A 20,732-nucleotide genomic window follows, 5' to 3' on the forward strand; every position below is an offset into this window, starting at 1 on the left:
TGGACTAGACTAGAATCTTCCCGATTCATGAAATTAAGAAGTACAATGCATGTGCAGATGGCAACAACAATCAAATTTATATTAGCTAAAGGTATGAAATTGTTCTTAAACGCTTACACGCTGTATTAAAAACTAACAAGCAACTAATCGGTCTAACTGATATATTTTTATTCTTGGCATTGTAAAGTTTCCACTGAAAACACAAACGACTGAAGTCTTAGTGCGTAGTCGCATCTTCCTGGAGGTATTTAACCAAAGCCGGAAGTACAGGAGGGATAACTATTTCGCTTTGCTGTTTTTGGCTCGACTCGGAGCGGGTGGTTTTTCAGGAGGGAAACTTTACCAGATTTAACAGGATTCGAGCACGAATAATTCATTTCGCATTATTAACAGAGCCAGTGCAGCCATACTGAGAGGTAGGAATGTACCCTGATCACGGAGATGTTAGTTTTCTCGTGTATTGTGATATTTTGCCCGCTTCAGTTTGCGCCATTTTCGCTAGTTTGGTAACGCATAAATGTGCGCCTTTCAAGAGCGAGCGTTCTTTGTCCATATTATTTAATGTATTGTTACATGATTTACCTGAGATCAGTTATTTTGCATCCTTGTTTGCTATCCCAAAATTACAATTACTATTTAGCGTTAGATGAACGTTAGTGGTCACTTTTTCCCCCCCTCGTCTTAAATTGTGCCCAAATCAAGTGCAGTTGCGCATTTTTATGCTGCATCAGGCCGTGTGGGACGCTAACAGCGCCAGCGCCTGTTGAGATATAGCATGATTCTGGCGCACATGAGTTAGCTTATAAAGCTAATAGGCTAGCTTGCTACTTAAATAGAAATTGTAATCAGTTTAAGAACGTTTACGTAGACCATAACTTTATACCAGAGCTAAGTGAACGTGAAACGAATAGCATGTTAACGGCGATGGGACCTGTTTCTGCTTTTAAACCAGAAAGCACATAAACATGAGAAGCATTTTCTCTAGTGCCGGCTAAGTGAGCTAGCTCTTTAGCCTTCCAGAGATATCAGATGAAACGCTACCTTCGAGCACGGCACTTCCAAGGCTAAAGAAAACTCGTTTAGCATTACCTGTAAATTGTCTAAGAAGTACCCAACTTTATAGTATCAGTTTAGGGCATAATATCTTGCTGTTTCACTTAATTGTCTATACATAACAAATAATCGTTGCTGTAGAAATAAGGCATTTTAATGTAGCGTCTTAATTAGACATCTAAATTGGTCTCTAAGTGGGCCTCCACAAAGCCAACCCTGTAACAAGAGAAGTTAGTGAAAGTAGGCAGTGCCACATTCAAGATACGTCACGTTTTCAGGGTTATTAAACTTTAGTTGTATCCAGATGATCCCAGTCATGATCAAAACAACATAAAATAGTAAAATATTAAAACAGAAAATAGTAATTCACTTCAGTGGAGTTAAATGTGTGTAGGATTTTCTTGAAAATAAACTAGTAATCACAGTAAGGTTTTAAACTTATAGAAAAATACTTCAACTCACAATTTCTATAATGAGGATGTCCCTAAGCCTGAAAATCTCTCCACTTCTTACAGGTGTGTCAAAGTATCCAACATGCAATCTGATGTTTGTCTCGTATTGCCCTTTACAATGTGTGGAAATGGTGCCCATCTTAAGAGCCCTGTCTGTGCTAATTAGTTTGAGCCAAAAGGTGGAAATGGTCATTAAAGAAAGTCGGTGCGGGTGTTAATGTTTGTTTGTTTTTTGTGCTTGGTTACATGTCTTTTCATAGTCTTCCTAAAATTCTCTGGTGTTGCAGGAGTTTCCAAATCATGTCAGGCATTGCATTAAGCCGGCTCGCTCAGGAGCGCAAGGCATGGCGAAAGGACCATCCTTTTGTAAGTAGTGTTTTGGGAAGTTTGCATGCTATGGTTTTGCATAAAAGTTCCTTTGGTTGGTCTTCACTTGGATAGCAAAATCTGGTTTGTTTACTGGATCACCCCACTCTCTCCCCAGGGATTTGTAGCTGTACCTACAAAAAATCCAGATGGAACAATGAATCTCATGAATTGGGAGTGCGCAATTCCTGGCAAGAAAGGGGTAAAGTTCTCTGCTGATTAAGGAAACATTGAGTTTTACGAGACCGTAACATGTGCTACAGACCTGGAAGATTATTTATTTAATTTCCTGGCGTTCACATAAAGATGACTAGATCAACTTTTATAGGGTCTAACATTTATGTGGAACATCATTAATATCCAAATACTAAGTGTTTTTTTTTTGTTTTTTTTTTTTGTTTTTTTTTTACTTCAAATAATAACAGTGCATTTACTGCATGTAAGTTGAAAACTTGGAAGTGATGTGACTTTCTTTTGCAAAGCTCATTTAATAGTTGTCTGTCTTTATAGACTCCATGGGAAGGAGGTCTTTTCAAACTGCGCATGTTGTTCAAAGATGACTATCCTTCTTCACCCCCAAAATGTAAGTCGTTGGCCCTGACTTGTTATTAAAAAAAGAGAAAATCATTAAAGGGTAGCATCAGCATTATGTTCTCCTCATGGATATTTTACATCACTAAAGTATAATTCATATCTGGATACTGGTAACCATTTATTTTTCTGGTAATCATGAAATTAACAAAAACATTAAGGTCTGGTTTTCTTAAATGTCTCGTGAAGTCCGGAGCATTGAACTCTACTACTCTGCTTAATCCATCTATAAACTCACTGCTGTGAACATTGTAGGAGCCAAACAAGATGTACTGATCTAATGGGCACTTCACCAAACTGATGAGCCCCATCATATATGAAACAAAACCTGAGGATGATAAGCACAATATCCAGTAATTTTAGATATCTGAACTAGGGCTGCAACGATTAGTCGACGTTGTCGAGAATAGTCGACAATAAAAATAGTCGTCAACTAATTTAGCCGTCGACTATTGTCGGCAAAAAAAAAAAAAAAACACAGAGTGAGACATCGTCTTCTAATCCTATCTCTGCTGAGAGATGCACATGCTAGGACTAGGAAAGAAAACGGCGGCGGAGAACGTTAAAAGTCTGGGATAACTTAATGTTAAACTTACAAAATAAATTAAATACATGTGAGATTTGTAAAGCGGACCTTGTGTACCACGGAAGTACGTCTGCAATGCTTGAACATTTAAAGAGGAGGCACGTTGGACTTAACAACCTTATGCAAAATTTCAAAGCTGAAAGTAAAATAAAATCCTTTTTATAATAATCATGAGATACATAATCCGATTGGTCGAGTAGTCGTTTTAATAGTCAGTGAGTAATCGACCATCAGAATAGTCATTAGTTGCAGCTCTAATCTGAACTGTTAAAATATGCTGCTCTCTTTGGTTGTGGTTGAATGAATGATCTCTGTTGCTCCTCTCACAGCAATGACTGACAGACTTTTCCCAAGTAATATTCTTAGGTTAGAAGACACACTAAAGACTTGGGACAACACCGACCTACATCCATCTATCAACAAACAAGTCTGTTTTGACTCTTTAGTTTCATACATGTAACACTCAACAGTTACTTTTTAAATGTCCTGATGTACAGTTTCATTCTGTGAAGTCGCTCTAAATATTCTTGAAGTCCATATCAGATACTGTTACTGGTTAACGGAAATAAAACCTCCAAAGAATATTTGATCTATTTTAAGCCATAATACAGCTTGGAAATGGCTACAGTAATGATGGATTGCCTTGTCCAGTTGTGTGCGCGTTCCCACAGTGAACATGACGTTCTCGGTGTAACACCAGAGAAGGTTCCAGTTTCTCACTGGAGTGCGACTGTTTCCGTCTTCCCCTTTCTGGGAGAGTTAAAAAAAAAAAAAAAAAAAAAAAATGTCTGTTTTTCATCTGGTTGACGTGTTTTCAGACGCCGGCTCCTTGTCCACTGGTGGAAGTGAATGGAGAGCCTGTGTCTTATCCTGAAATTACTTCAGTTACTTGGGACTGTCTCGGAAACCAGATCAAAATGATCGGGGGGGGGGGGGGAGAACCTTGTCTGTCTTACAATAGTAGGTTCTTGTCTGTATCAAGAGTTAAATTACTGCTATGATCGCGCACAGTGCCATAATACTGTAATATAAAATGAGTAGAAGTATGGCTGACCGTGTTTGAATGCTGCATCAAAATTAGATTAAGGAGCTGAAAAAAAAAGCTGCTGCTTTCCACAACATGAATGGATTTTATTTTTTCTTTTCTTAGGTAAATTTGAGCCTCCACTCTTCCATCCAAATGTGTATCCATCAGGCACAGTATGCCTATCTATTCTAGAGGAGGACAAGGACTGGAGACCGGCCATCACAATAAAGCAGGTTTGGATAACCATTCATAACACTGGCTTTGGGTGTAATAGAATATTTGCATTCTGGTTTTACAGTACCGTATTTTCTGGACTTCAAGTTGCACTGGTCTAGTTGCATTTATTTAGACATTTCACAAAATCCAAGACCGTAAACAAACCTTTCATCTGTAAAGGCAAAAACTCAAAAATGGCAACAACGGGCTGAGTGTGTGTCCGGTATGTTAACGTAACACCGGGGTTTCCTCCAGGATTTTTTTTTTTTTTTTTTTTTTAAAAACTGGTGAGAACTAGTCTCCTTATAACACTTAATGAACAGCTGATTGAAATGTCCTTAGTGTTGTTTCTGAACAACTTCTTCAGCTGCTGCTCAATTTCCATTTTCAGTTGCGTATTTTACTACCTGCACTTTAGTAATCTGCAGAATAGGATTTTCTTCTTTTGGGGCATTTTGTTTGTGTTCAGTTTTTCTCAGTTGTCTTTTAAATTTGTTTTAGTTAATTTTTTTAGTGTTACTGAAGCAGACAGTGTTTATCACAAGCCTAGATCACCCTCTTGCGGCTGTAGACGGTAATGTTTACTCTTTGGTATGTGGTTGGTATGAATTAACATTTAAAAACATGTTAAATTAAATATATGCGAGTTGCATCTGATTGTTGCAGGACCAGACAAACTCCAAAAAAAAGTAAGATTTATAGTCCAGAAAATATGGTACTTTTATATTTTTATGCATCTTAAGTCTCAATTATTTTGAAAGAGCCGGAGAAATCAAATATTGATGTTTTTTTTGTTTTGTCTCCCCCCCCCCCGTAGATCTTATTAGGTATCCAGGAACTCCTAAATGAGCCAAATATCCAGGATCCAGCCCAAGCAGAGGCATACACAATCTACTGGTAAGTAGCACTTTATTACCCTTTTGAAGTTTTTGTTTTTTCGTCCCTGATCGTCAAGGACCGGTATCCTGCAGGTTTTCATTGTTTCCCCTGATCTAACACAATTGAAATGTGTCAAAAGTTTGGACATTGAGTGTGTTAAAAATTTTGACTGGTACTGTACAGAATCTGGTGCAGTCTTTTTGTTATAGGAACCATTTGGTCTTCATTTTAGAGCTGAGGAATAATTTTATTTTTTTAAACGAATGTTTCAAACTTGTGATTCACACCCCAACTAGACGAGCTGGCAGTACAGATCCTGACCGATTATATATGACCAAATATTTTTGTTTGTAGGGGAAGACTTCTTTTAAATCTTTAGTCACTTGAAAACATTCTTTTTTTTTTTTTTTTCATGAAATGGCTTTTAAATGCCTTTTTTTCTTTATTGGTTTACTTCAATATAACTATTTTTTTATTCTTTTTTTTTTTTTTTTTTTTCTTTAGCCAAAACAGAGTAGAATATGAAAAAAGAGTTCGAGCACAAGCCAAAAAATTCTCCCCCTCGTAAATGGCGAAGACTCGCTCCGCTGCGGCAGAAGGAATGGGTTTAACAAGAATCACCTCCCCGCTCAGTCTCTCAATGAATGTGCTCCTCTTACATCGGGACTTGCTTAAAGACTTCTATTTAAACTCCACACATTCTGTGCCATCTGTTCTCCCTTCACCTATCCATTTTTATTCTTAATTGCCGGTTGGGGCATAATGCCGGGAGGGGACAGGTGCTTCAGCAACCTGGCCATTTCTTTTTAAACATTGTCTTATGTGGTGCAAGGGACACAGCTTCAGTTTCATCAACCCCATGCAAGCCGGCTGTCATCGATGTTCATGGAAGGAAATGTCTTTGTTTTATTTTACTCTTTCACAGGGTTTCCTTTTTTGTTTCCCTCTTTATTTCCCATAAAGTTATTGTAAATTAGCTTATTTCATTGTCAGTATTTCAACTGCTGTATAATGAATGGCACTTTTATACTGTTGTATCTCACTAGTGTCTCTAGATGGTTCTAATTATTTCCCAGGTTTTCTATTCAGCATGCTGTAATATACGATAGAATCTGCTGCCTTGGCTGTCTTTTTGTTATTCAGAGTGTTTGCTATGGAATAAATAAAAATGGCCCCAGTTACTGAGGCAGGTAGGCTTACTTCTGTATCAGACTTTATGGTTATATGGTGCTTTGTTCATGTATGTGTTGGCTTAATAAAACTTTCTACAAAATTACATTTTTCTTTATTGAACACAATACAACTTGACCAGTGTTAGAAAAAATATTCAGAAAGAATTTTTGCTTTGAGACCTATTTTGGCACATATGGCACGAAGTGCAATCAATTTAATGAAAATTATACATAAAAGCATTTTACAGTAGCTTCATCTTTAGTAGGGAAAAGTTCATTTACAAGTGTACAGTAGCATTGTGCTGATTGTAGTATATATCAAGGTTTATTATAAAATTTTACTATCTTTGAAATTAATGGGTTCATGCTTCCCCAAAGGCATCCACACTGATAATCCTTGCTGGACAGGGCTCAGGATTTAGGCACTTAGGATGGTCAGAGCCAGACTGTTGGAAGCAGCTCAAGGTGCAGTACTCATTGCAGTACCACGGAGGCTCCTTCTCCAGGGATGTGTCGCTGCAGAGCCAGCAGCCTGAGTCTTCGGCAGGGCTGCCTGACTGGATGAACACCGGCAGAGTTTGTACTGAATGCTCCTGACCAATGCTGTCGTCCGTGTACGGCATGCTCAGGAGATCAGAATCACGCATTTGGGTCGGTATGTTGTTATATGCACTGCCCTCCATTAAATGCTGTTGAAAGATGGGTGGACACTCATCTTCCTGGATCTCGACACCTTTGATCAGAGTGTCGATTTGGAGCGTCTCCTCTGCCTTCAGCATGTCTGCTGTGTTTTCTTGTGTAATGACCCAGCTCTGTAATTACACAGATGTTCAGGTATATTTCAATAGCATGCCTTCATTTCATGTGAAAGCCTAAACTTACCTTGAAATCTCCCTTGCAGTCAGTGTACAAGGTATGAAAATAGGGAGCTGGAGTTGGGATAAAGGTGCCCTGCCTCCACCTGTGTTTAAATAAAATATTGAAGACTCTTTATAGTACTTAAATGCATATATAAATGTATATATACATAAATATTAAGTGGAACTAATGCAATGCTTTGCTAATCTCATAAAACCATATTTATATTTCCAACAGAAAACAGATGTTGCAACAGATGTTTTACCATTGCTATTTTATGTAACATTTTAGCTCAGTTTGAATTTAATTGTAGCAACATATCTGAAAAAGCTGGAAGTGTAATTACCAGAAACAACTAGAGAAGCATTTGACAACTACTTAGATTAGGGGTGTCCAAGTCCAGTCCTCGAGAGCTACTATCCTGTAACTGTTAGGTGTCTTCCTTCTCCAGCACAACTGAATCAAATGAATAGCTTGTTACCAGGCATTAAGGAAATTCTACCATTTGATTCTGGTGTGTTGGAGAAGGGATGAATCTAAAAGTTGTAGGATAGTTGCTCTTGAGGACTGGATTTTGGCACCCCTGACCTGGATTATTTAACAAGTCAGTGACATGACTGGAGAGCATTTCAGAGTGGCAGCGTCTCAGATGTTAAGGTAGACAGAGGTTTGCCAGTCAGCAAGAAAACTGCGTCTAAAAATTATAGAACAATTTCATGAAAAAGTTACACAATGCTGAATTATGAAGACTTTGAAGGTTCCACCATTTACAGCTAGAGTGGGCAACTCTTTGAGGGAGTCCTGGAGTTCTGCCGATCTGAGATGTTTCCCTGCTCCAACACACCTGCTTCTAATTAAAAAGATTTCCTCAAAGCTTGTTGTCAAGTTCTAACCAAGCATGTTGACCCGTTAATCTTATTCAGCTGTGTTACTGCTGGAAGCATCCAAAACAAGCAGGACTGCAGCCCTCGAGGACTGACTTTTCCCATCCCTGATGTACAGTAAACTCAAAAGATTAAAAGAATCAGAAGGAATCTCTGTACACAAGAAACAAGGTTGATGGCCAAAGCATGATGCTTGTGATCTTGAATCCTCATGTGATTCTGCATTAAAAACAGATAAGATTATCTACTAGAAATCACTGCATTGTCTAAAGAACACGTCCAGAAATCAGTCTGCGGACACAGAAATCCACAAATGCAGGTCTTTCATCCACAGTAGAAGCCTTATGTAAACACAATCCAGAAATGCCACCATCTTCTCTTGGCCAAAGCTGATTTAAACTCGTCTGAGTCAAACTAAGAAACTTTCTGGTCAGCTGAATCAAAATTTGAAATTCTTTTTAAAAACTTCTGCTAATTAAAGAGGAGAGGGACCATCCAACTTGTTATCAGCTTGCATCTCTGATGGTATGGGGTTGCATTTGTGCCTAAGGCATGGGCAGCCGTAGGCACAAATGCAACCAAGTGACTCGTCTGTGAAGTCAGCATTAATGATAAAAAGTACATAGAGGTTGTAGAGCAACATCTGCCCTGCCATGCAAATTTCAGGAAGACAATGCTAAACCACATACTGCATCCATCACAACAGCATGGCCATTGAGGAGAAGTGTTTATGTGCTGAATTGGCCTGCCTGCAGTCCAGACTTTCCACCAATCAAAAACATTTGATGTAACATGAAGTGAAAAATCCTGCAACAACGGCAGCTTAAAATCTGCATTAGACAAGGACGGGGCAACATTCATCTCTAAAACTCTAACAAATGGTCTTACTTGGTACATAAATGGATGCTACACAATTCAAAATGAGCTAATAGTTTCCATTAAATGTTAAAATGTCTCAGTTTCAACATCTGTTGCGTTATGTTCTCATAGCAGTAAACTAGTTTATTTTCAGAGATCTGAAGAGTCCAAAGCTGAAAGAGGGCCTTACTTTTTCACAGATGCAAAGCACAAAAGTAAGACGAGTATCGCCATCATGCATAAAGCTATAAACACCATACGCAGTTCAACAGTGGACGTATTTGTTGATAAACCTGTGCAAGAACACACAGACAGGGACATATTGAAACAAGACAACTGCATGTGCAGAGACAAATTTTCAGATGTTTCTTTCTTCACAAGCTGTGAAAATTCTTGTGACACTCACCTTCCACTGCTGGCTCCGTTTTCCAGAGAACCTCAGAGGACCAGTCACTCCACTGCCCCGTGTAATGAACCATGTTAGGACTGGACCGAACTCTGGCAGCGTAATCAGTGTCTGGCACAAATTTCTCATCATTCACAGAATATTCTCCAATGTCTGTGTTAATATGTATTACTCCCTGAAATAAGTAAGTACGGTTTAATCCATGCAAATTTTCAATGGTGAGAGACATCCTGAGCAAATTTCTTTCAAAATTAATTAATTATTATTCAATTAATTAATGTTATTTGCATAACTTATGAAGGGGGATATAACTTGACTGTTAAAATAACCAATAGTTTGACTAAAAAATGGAATTATTGTCATGAATGGCATGCACAGTCCAGACCATAGGTATTTGGACTATATTTTAGATAAAGCCCTTTTAACACTAAACATTTTGCTCTTTAGCCGACTGTTGTCCACGACCTACACACTGCATCGATGACAAGACAAGCTGAATAGACAAGCTACAAGAGAGGGTGTCTGCTATGAGAAAAAAAGGCTATATCCATTAATTATTTATTTGTTGCAAACAGTTGTCTCGAAGAACAAAATACATCTTCACTGTCATTCTTGCAGTATTAACCTCTTGAAGCCTACTTTTTTTTGTCTCCTATTTGCAATGATACGCCCAAAATAAATGCAGTATATCTTCACAACTAAAATGGCTGTATATATTATTCTTGATATCAAAAGAAAAAAATGATGTGACAGAATAAAGACGTGTAACTGAGTCCGAATAGATTCACCTGTAACAGTAGAAAATGAACATTTTCATCTCTGCCTAGAAAAAGCTTTATTTAGAGTGAAAACCACATTTGAATGATAGAATAGTTGCACAATTAATCTTAGTGTTAGTAAAGTAACGTCTGGTGAGCAGCTGTAGAAAAGTAGATGGTAAAATGTGAGTCTGAGCTGTTTTTATAGATGTTTTAACAGACTGAACTACCAAATATGCCATTTGGGTATGTTTTGGCACCATATGTGGCATTTGACTTTTCTCAGGTACCAAACCAGAAGCTAATTATATTTCACACACACAAATATATATATATCTATACTCACACAGCCATCTGTAAAGTGGGCTCTGGTGACACAAACTGTACCTCACCTCATGTTTGTTTCCCGTTTTGTAGAAGATCAGCTGAAACTGCAGATTATCTGTCAGTAGGGTGGAAGAGCTGTATTCCTCATAGGTGCTTTTCCAAGTGAAGTGGTGTTGGCTTGAGTTGTGCCTAACTGTGAGGCAGCATGGCATGTTTGGTTTGACTAACGGAAAAATAATTTAGATTTCAAAAAGGTAAACCCTTGTGATTCTTTTAAAACACATACACCAGATTCTTGTATCCAACTGTAACAATAGAGAGCATAAAAATGTTGCTTACTGTGTTTTTCTGGATAATATTTCTCATCCAACAGCTCACAGAAGTCAGACCCATTAACTTTGTGGTGACAAAGCGAGATTTCATAGACATTTGAATCTGTAAATGTTTCTGAGTAATAGTCATCTTCAGTCGTCACAGCCAATGTTATGATGGAGCAGAAATAACCATCTTTGGTGTTGGTCAACACACACTCAAACGTCTTCCTGGGTGAGGAAGAGAAGCAGTATTGAGATATCATCATATGAAAGGTGAACCATACTTAATGAGTAAAATGTGTCTCACTGGTCCTGTGTTTCTGTAAATGTGAGCCGGTAGGAGTTGTTGCATGCTGAGTTGTTTTCTGGTGTAATTTTCAGTGAGCAGTTGACGGTGTACAGGTAATCATTAAAACAATGAAGATTGCCATCGACTCCTGAAAAACACATGGGAGATATTTTATTTAGTGTTTGTGAGACTTCACATAGCTGTCCAGCAAGTGTCACCACATTAATAAACTCTTTTGTTGACCTCTTACCACAAACTTAACTTTATTTATGTTACTTGTCAAACAGCTTTAGCTTTAGTTGTGTACCTTTTGGTTTCAAGTGGTACTTTTGGTTTAAAGTGTTTCAAACGGCAGAATGACTCGCTCATTCACATGATCACTGCTCTAACCTTTCACATGCATGCATATAGTTTTTGGAAGCAGTTCAAGACTAAATTAGTCTCTCTCTTTTCTTTTTTATAGACTGAGTCAGAAAGTAAATGGTCTGTATTTATATAGCGCTTTTAACCAAAGTGTTTTTCACATTCACCCATTCAGACGCACATTAACACACTGATGGCGGAAGCTGCCATGCAAGGCGCTAACCACAACCCATCAGGAGAAATTTGGGGTGTCTTGCTTGATAGGCTGAGGATCGAACCGGCAACCTACAAGCTACAAGACGACCAGTCTACCACAGATAGTGTTCCTCAGGAGCCACTAAGAGCTCACAGCTGATTGACATAATCTGAAGCACATACATTTTGATAATAAACACCTTATCTCATCTTTTCTGCTTGATGGGTTAAGCTTCAACTCAGTCTCAGTGGTTCAAAGATCGCATGATCTAGTTTACAACTTTTTCTATATATTGAGCTCCAGCCATCCCTAACATCAGTTTATATTTAACATTTGCATATGTATGTGATTATGATGAAGCCCCTTCAAACTGCTTACTAAAACAACTGTTTATTGTAAATTTAAAAAAGTAAAAATAGAAAAGAAAAAAAATGCTAATCAAAATATTTCTAAAGTATTTCAGTGTTCAACAACTTCTAACCACTTCAGTTTACTTCACATCACACATTTCCACGTTGTTGTATTTTCAGGACAAAATGTTAACGAAGTACAATGCAGACAATATACTGACGAGTATATAATGTTATACTAATGTATTCATTCTTTTGCTCTTTGACATTCAGATTAAAAGAAAGAAATCTAACCTGTGATGGAATCCGCTTGCAGCCACGTGACGGTGGTAGATTTGAACAGAAACACAGTCAGCAGCAGCACCTTCAGCCTCAGGAGAGGACAGAGATCCATCACGATAGTCAGTCCAGATGTTGCATCAACCCTGAGATGAAGTCATGTTGCTCTGAAACCTTCATACCAAAATCTTAAGTGCAGGCTCAGAGAGGGCGGATCCACTCGCTCTGTTTTGCACCAATAGCATGTCTATACTGAAGCAGGATATTAGAAATTAAAATAAGCTGTGAGACAGAGATGAAAGTGTGAGACAGGGGAATAACTGCAATTTAACCAAATACAATTATTTGTGTTTTTTTCTTTTCTTTTCAAATAACCAAATCAGCTGAACAACATTGACACAGTTTTTGTTGAGTCTATAAGATTTCATCACTTCAGTAACCTGTGGAATTGGGCAGAATGCAAAACGCCATATAGACACTGTGCTAAGATGCATTTTGATCACTGACCTAATAAAACAATAAAAACAGATACCTTATACATTATGGTTAAATTAAACTTGTCACGTAACAAAAACTATTGTACAAACAAGTTTCACAGCTTTAACTCCACTTAAAAAATCAGTAGTTGGAAGAATAAAAAGGTCACTAAAATAAAACCTTTTCAGCTGAATTTCTTTTCAGTTATTTATTTTTCTTACATCATATTCTTTTGTGTTCAAACATTTACTGAAATCAAATATCATATTGCATTGTAAAGCCAATTTGTCTCTATAACAACTCTAAATTTAAAAATGTCCCCAGTGGTCATATTAATTGTACACTCACATGGCACATTGATTTTTATATTTTATTGTGAGTATATTTAGCTGTTTCTTGCTTATCTGGACCTAATCGGGACCACTTATACCATAATACCTATGGCTCAGTTACAGTGAAGCAAATTATTGAAGCACTTAGATTCTTTACATTTTAGTAATCTGAAACTGGAACGTTCTTATAAAGACTGTTGTGCAACCTGTAAGGCTGTTGTGCAATGTGTAGTGCGGTGTAGATCAGCCAAATGATGCTTGGGTGTTGCTGTGATTCTCTTAAAGATAAGAGCTAACGGTGCGGCTCACGGCTTCCTGAAGATTTGTGATTTTATTGATTTAGAGCTTGTTAGCCCATATGTTAGTAACCTGCATCCTACTGCATTAGGTTTTATATTGTGGATAAAGCACTTTCCCAGTCTACCTATATTCAGACTTTTAGATCAGGATTCAACATGCAACTAAATGTCTTTCAGTTCTGAAAAACAGGAGATTGTTCATGTGTGAAACTTATTTTATCATTTGCAGAGAGGTTGCAGCTATGAGTAATACAGGTGACGCTCTCACAGCACAGCATTTTATATATGGCTTTTTTTAGACAAAAACGTTTACACAGGAAGCAAGTAAAGCTAAAGAGTCATGGCCATGTGATAACAGACGTTTTGGTTTTGACATTAAAAATATCTCTTCACCTATGACCATTTTAATTTACCACAGAGCATACAAGTAAGGGTTATTTTCATTAGTTGAAACCAAATTACCTATGTCCCCCTCTGTAAAGCAGCATGAACCTTTGGTTTGAAAATATGCTTGAGTTCAGCACTGATGTTCTTGCGAAATAGAAAATGTTTTCAAGTCTTTACATTGTGCAAGACCAGAAATACAGATATGCAATTTTTATCAGTGCTGCTGCGTGCGATACTTTTTTCAGTGTTTTAGAACTTTGATAAAAGAAACTTTCCTTTTCAGGGGTAAATACCCTGACATGATATGGCTCCATGACTTAAAATATCGTGCGGTCAGACCAGTTGAGATGTTACAGGATGATTGCAGCAGCAGCAAAAAGTTTTAGATATCAGGTTTAAGGGGACATATTCATAAGATTAAACTGATCGTGTACAGACAAAGAAGAAAAAAAATACACATGTTAAAGATAAATATTTTATTTACAAAATCCACCAAGTAGACACTGAAGAACAAATAGACCTGCACATTTTTGCTACTTAAATAATAATAATAATAATAATAATAACCAGTCATAGACCAGCAAACATTTTTTTACACTTAATATTTCAGTGTTATTGTTAAAATATATTTCAAAGTGACAAATCCTTTACATGTGGCAAATTTGAACAAAAATCCTTAAAATAACTATTATTATTTTTCTTGACTTAAAATATAAAAATTGGTGGCAAATCATTCCAAGACCTAAAAACAAGTCTCCTCTGGGGTTTGTGGCATGCACGGCTTCATATTCACCATGTATGAAATGTCAAGAAAATGACTCCAAGTGAAAATATGGGTATATATCTTTTATTATTATTTAAATAGTAAATTCCTACTTAGATCAGAGATCTGACTGAAGTTAAGCACTTGAGGCACACCAGCGTAGGTCACTCACAGGCCAGTTTGCCATCAAAGGATGAGAGAGTGATGGCAAAGGCTTGCAGGGCACACATTGGAAAACTGTAATCCATGGAGAATACGTCCTCCGCTACACGGCCAAACTGCATCGCTATATAATCCTCTGCAAGAGACATGAAGAAGTGAGTGAAGGTGTGAAGGCAAACATTACTGACCTTTCTCTTTTTAAATGAGGAGAGTTAATAAGCGATGTTACCATTGTCAGGGTGAATGATCTGGAAGTTTTTCACAGAGGCCTGGGTGACACGTCCATGGAAGTTCAGCACATATGACTGAGTCTGTTCATTCCAGCTTGGGGATTTGTTCACCAGGGTGACCAGCTTGTCTGTGTTGCCACTTGCATGGCGTGCCAGGAGAGTTTCAGCCTCCTGGAATCAAATGAAGTTTCAATTCACCTGAAAAACCTCACTTTCAACCATCACCATTTTTTATTTATATGCTGTGTAATTTACGTCTTTAGGACGGATGGACACTCTTTCATCGTTCTCCAGCATGCCTGGGATGATCACTGTCATTTTTCTTGGACCCTTGAAACCCAGCACATTTGTCTCCTGTAACATGATAAATGAGTGTTTTACAGATTTATCTGTTTTGTATTCTGTGTAAAAGTGAGGTATGTGTTCGTGGGACTCACATAGCAGATGGCTGCCAGTTCTTGCCGCACAGATTCACACTCTTTAATGAAAGGTTTCTTCTCTGGGTTTTCACCTCCATCATAGACTGTAAACTTTGTACCCAAAACATTGGACCTAGAGCAAATAAGTCCTGTTACATACATGATCAAATACAACAAGATGTCTGCCTAAAGCATGTTAGCCCAGTCTTTACACAAAAATGTTTTAGAATATTCCACTCTAACAGGACCATAACATGGAATTAAACCTCATTTTGTTTTCAGTAAAACTTTTTTTGAAAGCAGTGATTGAGACAATAAATGTATAAAGAAAGTGTAAACTGAGGTAATAAACCTGAACAGAAGTGTCATTTTCTCATCAACAACCATCTGCTGGCCTTTTGAAAGAAGGCAAGTTGAAGGCATTTCCAAACTGACAACATTTTTTAAGATCTTGGAGACTATGTTCATCTTTTTTTATACAGTATGTGTCTAGTTTCTTAAAATTTAAATACACAAATGATTTATCTAGTAATTCATCAACTGTAGCTGTTCCCTTCAGAGCTGCTGGCCTGGCTGTAAACTCTGTATGTCTTGTTTATATATCTATATAAGAGTTAAATTACAACCCTGTTTCCAGAACAGATGGACATTGTGTGGAATCTGAATAAAAACATAACGTCACATGCATTTTTTTCTACCATATTCTGCATGTATCATTTGAAAGGCTGGATGCTAAACTGCCAGAGCTGCAGTCAAAATCTGTCATCCACTGAAAACAACATTATAAAATAAAAAATACATTAAAGACGTGTCATAATTGGGTTATAATTGATAGAAATAAGATCTAATACAATACAGTGGTAAACAGCTTGTTTAAAACTTGCATCTGGCATCAAGTTCATAAATCATATCAATATGTTAAAAAAGAAACAAAAGAAAAAAAGGAATAAAAACCAGTAAAACTTCTCAGATTCAACGTTTGATATTTCATCTTTTTTCTTCAAATTTAGATAACTGGTTTCAGTGGTTTACAGATTCTTGCATTTTGTTTTTATCAGATTGTTACACATCCTAATATTTTAAGAAATTAGGTTTCTGGGACTAATTTAAATAAAAAAAACTGGAGTGATAACTATTTTAGAGTGGAAGAAAAAGAGAAAAAGGAAATTAGGATTGCATCAGCACTTTTTTGTTGAATGCGCTAAAAAATGGTTTTGGTTAAGCCTTCTCTAACAAAGTATGAAGGGAGTTATACCTCAGTTTTCCAATGTATGAATTTGTGTCTCTCGTTAGATTTGTTGGGTCAATGGAGATGAGATAGTTGGATGTTTTGCACTTCTTCCTTTTTCTTCCTGCCATCAGAAACACCTTAATAATGACAAAATGAAAAATGAATTTTAGTGGAGACAGAAAATGAAGACAGTTTTAAAACATGGGAGCCCAAGAAACAGAATACTATTATTTGAACTACATGTCAACAATAATCTAATTGAAAATCTGCAGAAGTGCTAACCCTCTTCCCGTCCTCTTTCTCCATGTGGAGGTAGTAAGTTGGGTAAATTCCCTTCTCCATTCCTCTCCTGTCCCTGGTGACTCTGCACTGGATTGTCACATCTCTGGGAGCAGGACGCAAGGCAAACTTCTCAAGATCCTCCAAGGACATTGGGGATGCTGACTAAAATGGGGGGAAAATGACAATTATTATACCAATACTGATTGGTGACAGTTTTTAATTTTTTTTTTTTTATTATTATAATAATATTTGAAATGGATTTTTCACTTATAATGTCTCACTCTTTCATTTTGTTCACTGCCTGATGATGAAGTCTCCCTGTAGTTGGAGTTGAGTGATCCTAAACTTGCAGTTTTTTCTGCTTTCTTTGATTTTTTCTCTTTTTTCTCTTTATCCTGGATTTCCTCGTCTTTGCTCTCGTCGCTTATTTGACACCTGGCTGTAAATATCAACACATAAACATTATTCTCTCTTTGACTTTACACCATCGTTGCTCAGAAAGCAGAATGAACCAGTTCCTTACGCACATGTATCTAGTGCTTTTTTCTTCATTGGTGATGGAGAAGCCTTAGGCTCCTTCTCTTCTTCATTGTCACTTTGATTGTGGTTTTTCTTTGGACTTGATTCTATCTCAGGAGTCGAAGCCTCCTGTAAATGCTTTTCTAAAAAGATTAAAAGAAAGGTCAACAGCATAAAGATTAAGCTTAATGTGAAGCATTTTAAAGTGACAATATGTTTGTTATTGTGTAATAATAATTTCATAAGATTACTTTTACGTTCTTGTTTGGTTGTTTTATTTGTCTTCTGCTCTGCAGATTCCTTCACTTTGTCCTTCTTCTTGGTTTTTTTCTCCTTTTTTTCTTGGTCTTTGTCCTTTTCTTCCTCTTTCTCCTCCATCTGTTCCACCGCTGCAAAAGCAGTATAGAAGTTACATACTGGTTAATAATTTAATAAGACCTAAAGTGTCTTCTAGCTTTACTTAAGCATGCTTAAAAGCACATGGCAGTTCCAGACCACTTCAGCCATGAAGGTTAATCACACAAATCTTACGTTTGGTTTTCTCTTTCTTCACATCTTTCTTTTTTGTTTGTTTCCCTTCCAGCGGGACTTCATTCTCCCCTTCAAATTTCACCCCATGCTCTCTGTCAACGTCCAAATTAATCTTCTTGGGAGTACCAGGCTTTTCTGAAGGCATTTCATCTGACACCACACTTGCTGTCAAGTCATCTTCACCCAGTGTGATCTCATCCAGGGGGTTATCATGGGCATGTTCAACTTGATCTTCAAGAACAAGATACAGCAACAAAAAAAAAGCTTCTGAACAGAATATACTCACACTGGCACTACATTTTCTAGTTTAAAAAATATATACAGTTCTTCTAGAGCAACATAATATGAGATAGTTGTGATTCTGACCACTCAGGGAGGTGCTGCTCAGGGACTGGCAGATCAGCAGAGGCGTCTCATCAGAGTTGGCAGCTTTGTGCTTTCGATTCTTTTGGCGAGCATCTCGATTGGCCACCACCATTTGTGTATCATTTCTTTTCTTTTGCTGTTTTTTCATCAATAGAGCACGCTGTGGGACAATTGAGAATCACACTTCATTCAAAATGTTTCCAAGCAATGTGCAAATAACTTCAGGGGAAGCAATAAATCTTATTTCTTTATACCTTAAAAACACAATATTATTGCAGTTGATCATTGTGGTAGTTTTTTATTTATTTAGATGACAACTAAATTTGAGTGGGATTATAATTATTGTGTTTGGTCACAATACAAAAGTAAACTGATCAAACATAATCAATTTACAGTAATATACAAAAGTCTTGAACCACCTCTCATTTATTTATATACTGCCATGTGAAATACAAATCAGCTCTGTTTCTTTCTGTTCCTTTCCTTTTTTCCCCTTTCCTTAAGAACTTTCTGTCACTTTTTCATGGAGACCATGTCTAGTGAGGCGTTAGTAAATAGTAAATGACTCAACTGGAGGGCCAGATAAATCCAACAAGTTCCTGTGTCCAGGACTGCAAATAACAAATAAAAAAAAACTTTCCTTTAAAAGCGGTCACATATGCAGACTAGAATGAAAATTATTTAAAAAGCAACTATGGCTCAAAGAAAAAGTGAGAAACTTTCAGAAGGCCTGGAGAGCTATGACTAAAACTACTTTATTTCTATTATCTCTTTTATTTAGAACACAACAAAATAGATATGTTAAAAAAAGAAAAAGAGACAAGACAAAGTGTCCTAACAGGAGAAGGTAGACATAAAAAAAACTTATTTTTATTACTTTTTTTTTTTTTTAACAATTACATAGCAATCAACTATGATTTCAGTATAAATATAAAATAGTCTTATTGGATGCAAAATAGAGAGGTGGCTCACTATATTTTGCACAATACTCTGACTAGGAAGTCTTAGAATAGCATTAATGACATAAATTTGTTTTTACTCTGTATCTATCAAACTTACATTGTAGTATTAAAGACACACTATTTAATTTTAAATGCAGAATACTATATCATTAATAGCGATTACTACAACAACCACTACAATGGTTCCAATTTAGGATCAGAAAGCCAAAATAACTTCTATTAACTTCAGTATTTAGCAATGTATTCTTTGCCAACTTTTCTGCAATTAAGCATTCATGTTGAATTGTAATGTTTGTAGGTCAGTAGCCAACTTACTGATCAGAATAAGACAGCTGGGAATTAAAGTTGAGCAGTTGCTCCAAACAGCAGGTGGCTCTGATGGAGGCAACTACAACCCTGTGACTATCTTCAAAGCTGTGTTTCTCTGCAAAGCTGTCCTTAAGTTTTAATAACTTGTTAGCTATAAGTCATATAGAGTATAAACCCTAATCAACATGACTATGACAATTACATGGTTTGCTTTTGGATATCCATCAATGAAGAATACTTTAATAACCCCAAAAAGTAACATCTAATATTTTGTGAAGTACATTGTTATTTTTGCAAACAGAAATAAATCTAGGCTATTCGATGTTTATAAAATGCACGCATTTATTATATTTACCTGATTATCCAGCTTCTGCTGTCGTATATCAGGGTCCTCCATACCTCACCAAGGCTCCTAACTGCAAAGTAATCGGTTGATAAATACGAGTACACTGTCTGAAAACAGCAGAAGAAATCCACTGTCAGGACTCACTGCCAGAACATTGAAAAATATTTATTTTGTCCCTAAGAAAAATCACACGGAGCAATTATGTATGGTGGCGAGTGTTTGATTGTGCCACCCAGTTCTATCTGCCAGTCTGTCCACCTGCATGTAGCAGAAGGCAAAGTGGATTAAAAGGGGATAATGTTCTTAAACTACACTGCACAGCTCTGTCATGGTGGACAGACAGGCTCTTTATAAAGATGTTAAGGCCTACTGTTAGAACTGGAAACTGGAGGGTGATACCTTACTACTGCCACTGTTTCAGCCAGCACGGTACTTCAGTTACATCACTTACCCAGACGTAAACAGCTAAACACGGAAGCCACTGCAAATTGCCTGGACGCGCAAATGGTCCTACAACTCAGAAGTTCAGCGATACCTCTATCTTTTGCACCCCACATTTTAAAGAGAGCATTAAAATGACCACAGAAAACTAACAAAACAGCTATACGCTAACTAGTAGCAGAGCGCTACATGATGTCGTTGACATGGTAACCAAGCAACGATAGAGAGCAGTGAAACTGCAAGGAGCAGTTTCTTTAATAAGAAATTATTATTATTATCCAACACTAAGTCCAATGTTTCTCAGCCTGTTATTGAGAAATATATCAATTTAGATCAGTTTAGGCCACTGAAAAAGTTTTTAAAATTATCAGTAATATTTACTCTAAAAAAGCAAACCTTTATTTACAAAGTAAAACAAACAAACAAAAAAACAAACAAACAAACAAACAAAA

General features: G+C 37.0%; 3 protein-coding genes across 3 annotated transcripts; 1 reads left to right on the forward strand and 2 right to left on the reverse strand.

The window, feature by feature from the left end:
* Positions 1 to 259: 259 nt before the first annotated feature.
* ube2ib (ubiquitin-conjugating enzyme E2Ib) lies at positions 260 to 6,443 on the forward strand. The gene is made up of 7 exons (XM_041973562.1): positions 260 to 416; positions 1,793 to 1,871; positions 1,990 to 2,073; positions 2,382 to 2,454; positions 4,199 to 4,308; positions 5,109 to 5,188; positions 5,675 to 6,443. Exons 2-7 carry the CDS (start codon positions 1,806 to 1,808, stop codon positions 5,736 to 5,738), a joined length of 477 nt encoding a protein of 158 aa, XP_041829496.1. The 5' UTR covers positions 260 to 416; positions 1,793 to 1,805; the 3' UTR covers positions 5,739 to 6,443.
* A 6-nt stretch (positions 6,444 to 6,449) lies between these two features.
* On the reverse strand, positions 6,450 to 12,854 carry LOC121632256 (interleukin-21 receptor). Its single transcript, XM_041973554.1, has 8 exons — positions 12,240 to 12,854; positions 11,055 to 11,184; positions 10,773 to 10,975; positions 10,499 to 10,656; positions 9,349 to 9,523; positions 9,133 to 9,235; positions 7,225 to 7,303; positions 6,450 to 7,154 (listed from the first exon to the last, which is right to left on the reverse strand). Exons 1-8 carry the CDS (start codon positions 12,337 to 12,339, stop codon positions 6,705 to 6,707), a joined length of 1,398 nt encoding a protein of 465 aa, XP_041829488.1. The 5' UTR covers positions 12,340 to 12,854; the 3' UTR covers positions 6,450 to 6,704.
* Positions 12,855 to 14,367: 1,513 nt separating this feature from the next.
* si:dkey-220f10.4 (tubby protein homolog) lies at positions 14,368 to 19,943 on the reverse strand. The gene is made up of 12 exons (XM_041973553.1): positions 19,849 to 19,943; positions 18,223 to 18,382; positions 17,857 to 18,087; positions 17,577 to 17,714; positions 17,334 to 17,468; positions 17,088 to 17,245; positions 16,807 to 16,968; positions 16,549 to 16,661; positions 15,312 to 15,426; positions 15,130 to 15,228; positions 14,874 to 15,045; positions 14,368 to 14,780 (listed from the first exon to the last, which is right to left on the reverse strand). The coding sequence occupies exons 1-12, from the start codon at positions 19,888 to 19,890 to the stop codon at positions 14,647 to 14,649; spliced, it is 1,659 nt and encodes a 552-aa protein (XP_041829487.1). The 5' UTR covers positions 19,891 to 19,943; the 3' UTR covers positions 14,368 to 14,646.
* Between the last annotated feature and the right edge of the window lie 789 nt (positions 19,944 to 20,732).

Source organism: Melanotaenia boesemani, chromosome 21, assembly GCF_017639745.1.
Source record: "Melanotaenia boesemani isolate fMelBoe1 chromosome 21, fMelBoe1.pri, whole genome shotgun sequence".
In the NCBI taxonomy this organism is placed as follows: domain Eukaryota; kingdom Metazoa; phylum Chordata; class Actinopteri; order Atheriniformes; family Melanotaeniidae; genus Melanotaenia; species Melanotaenia boesemani.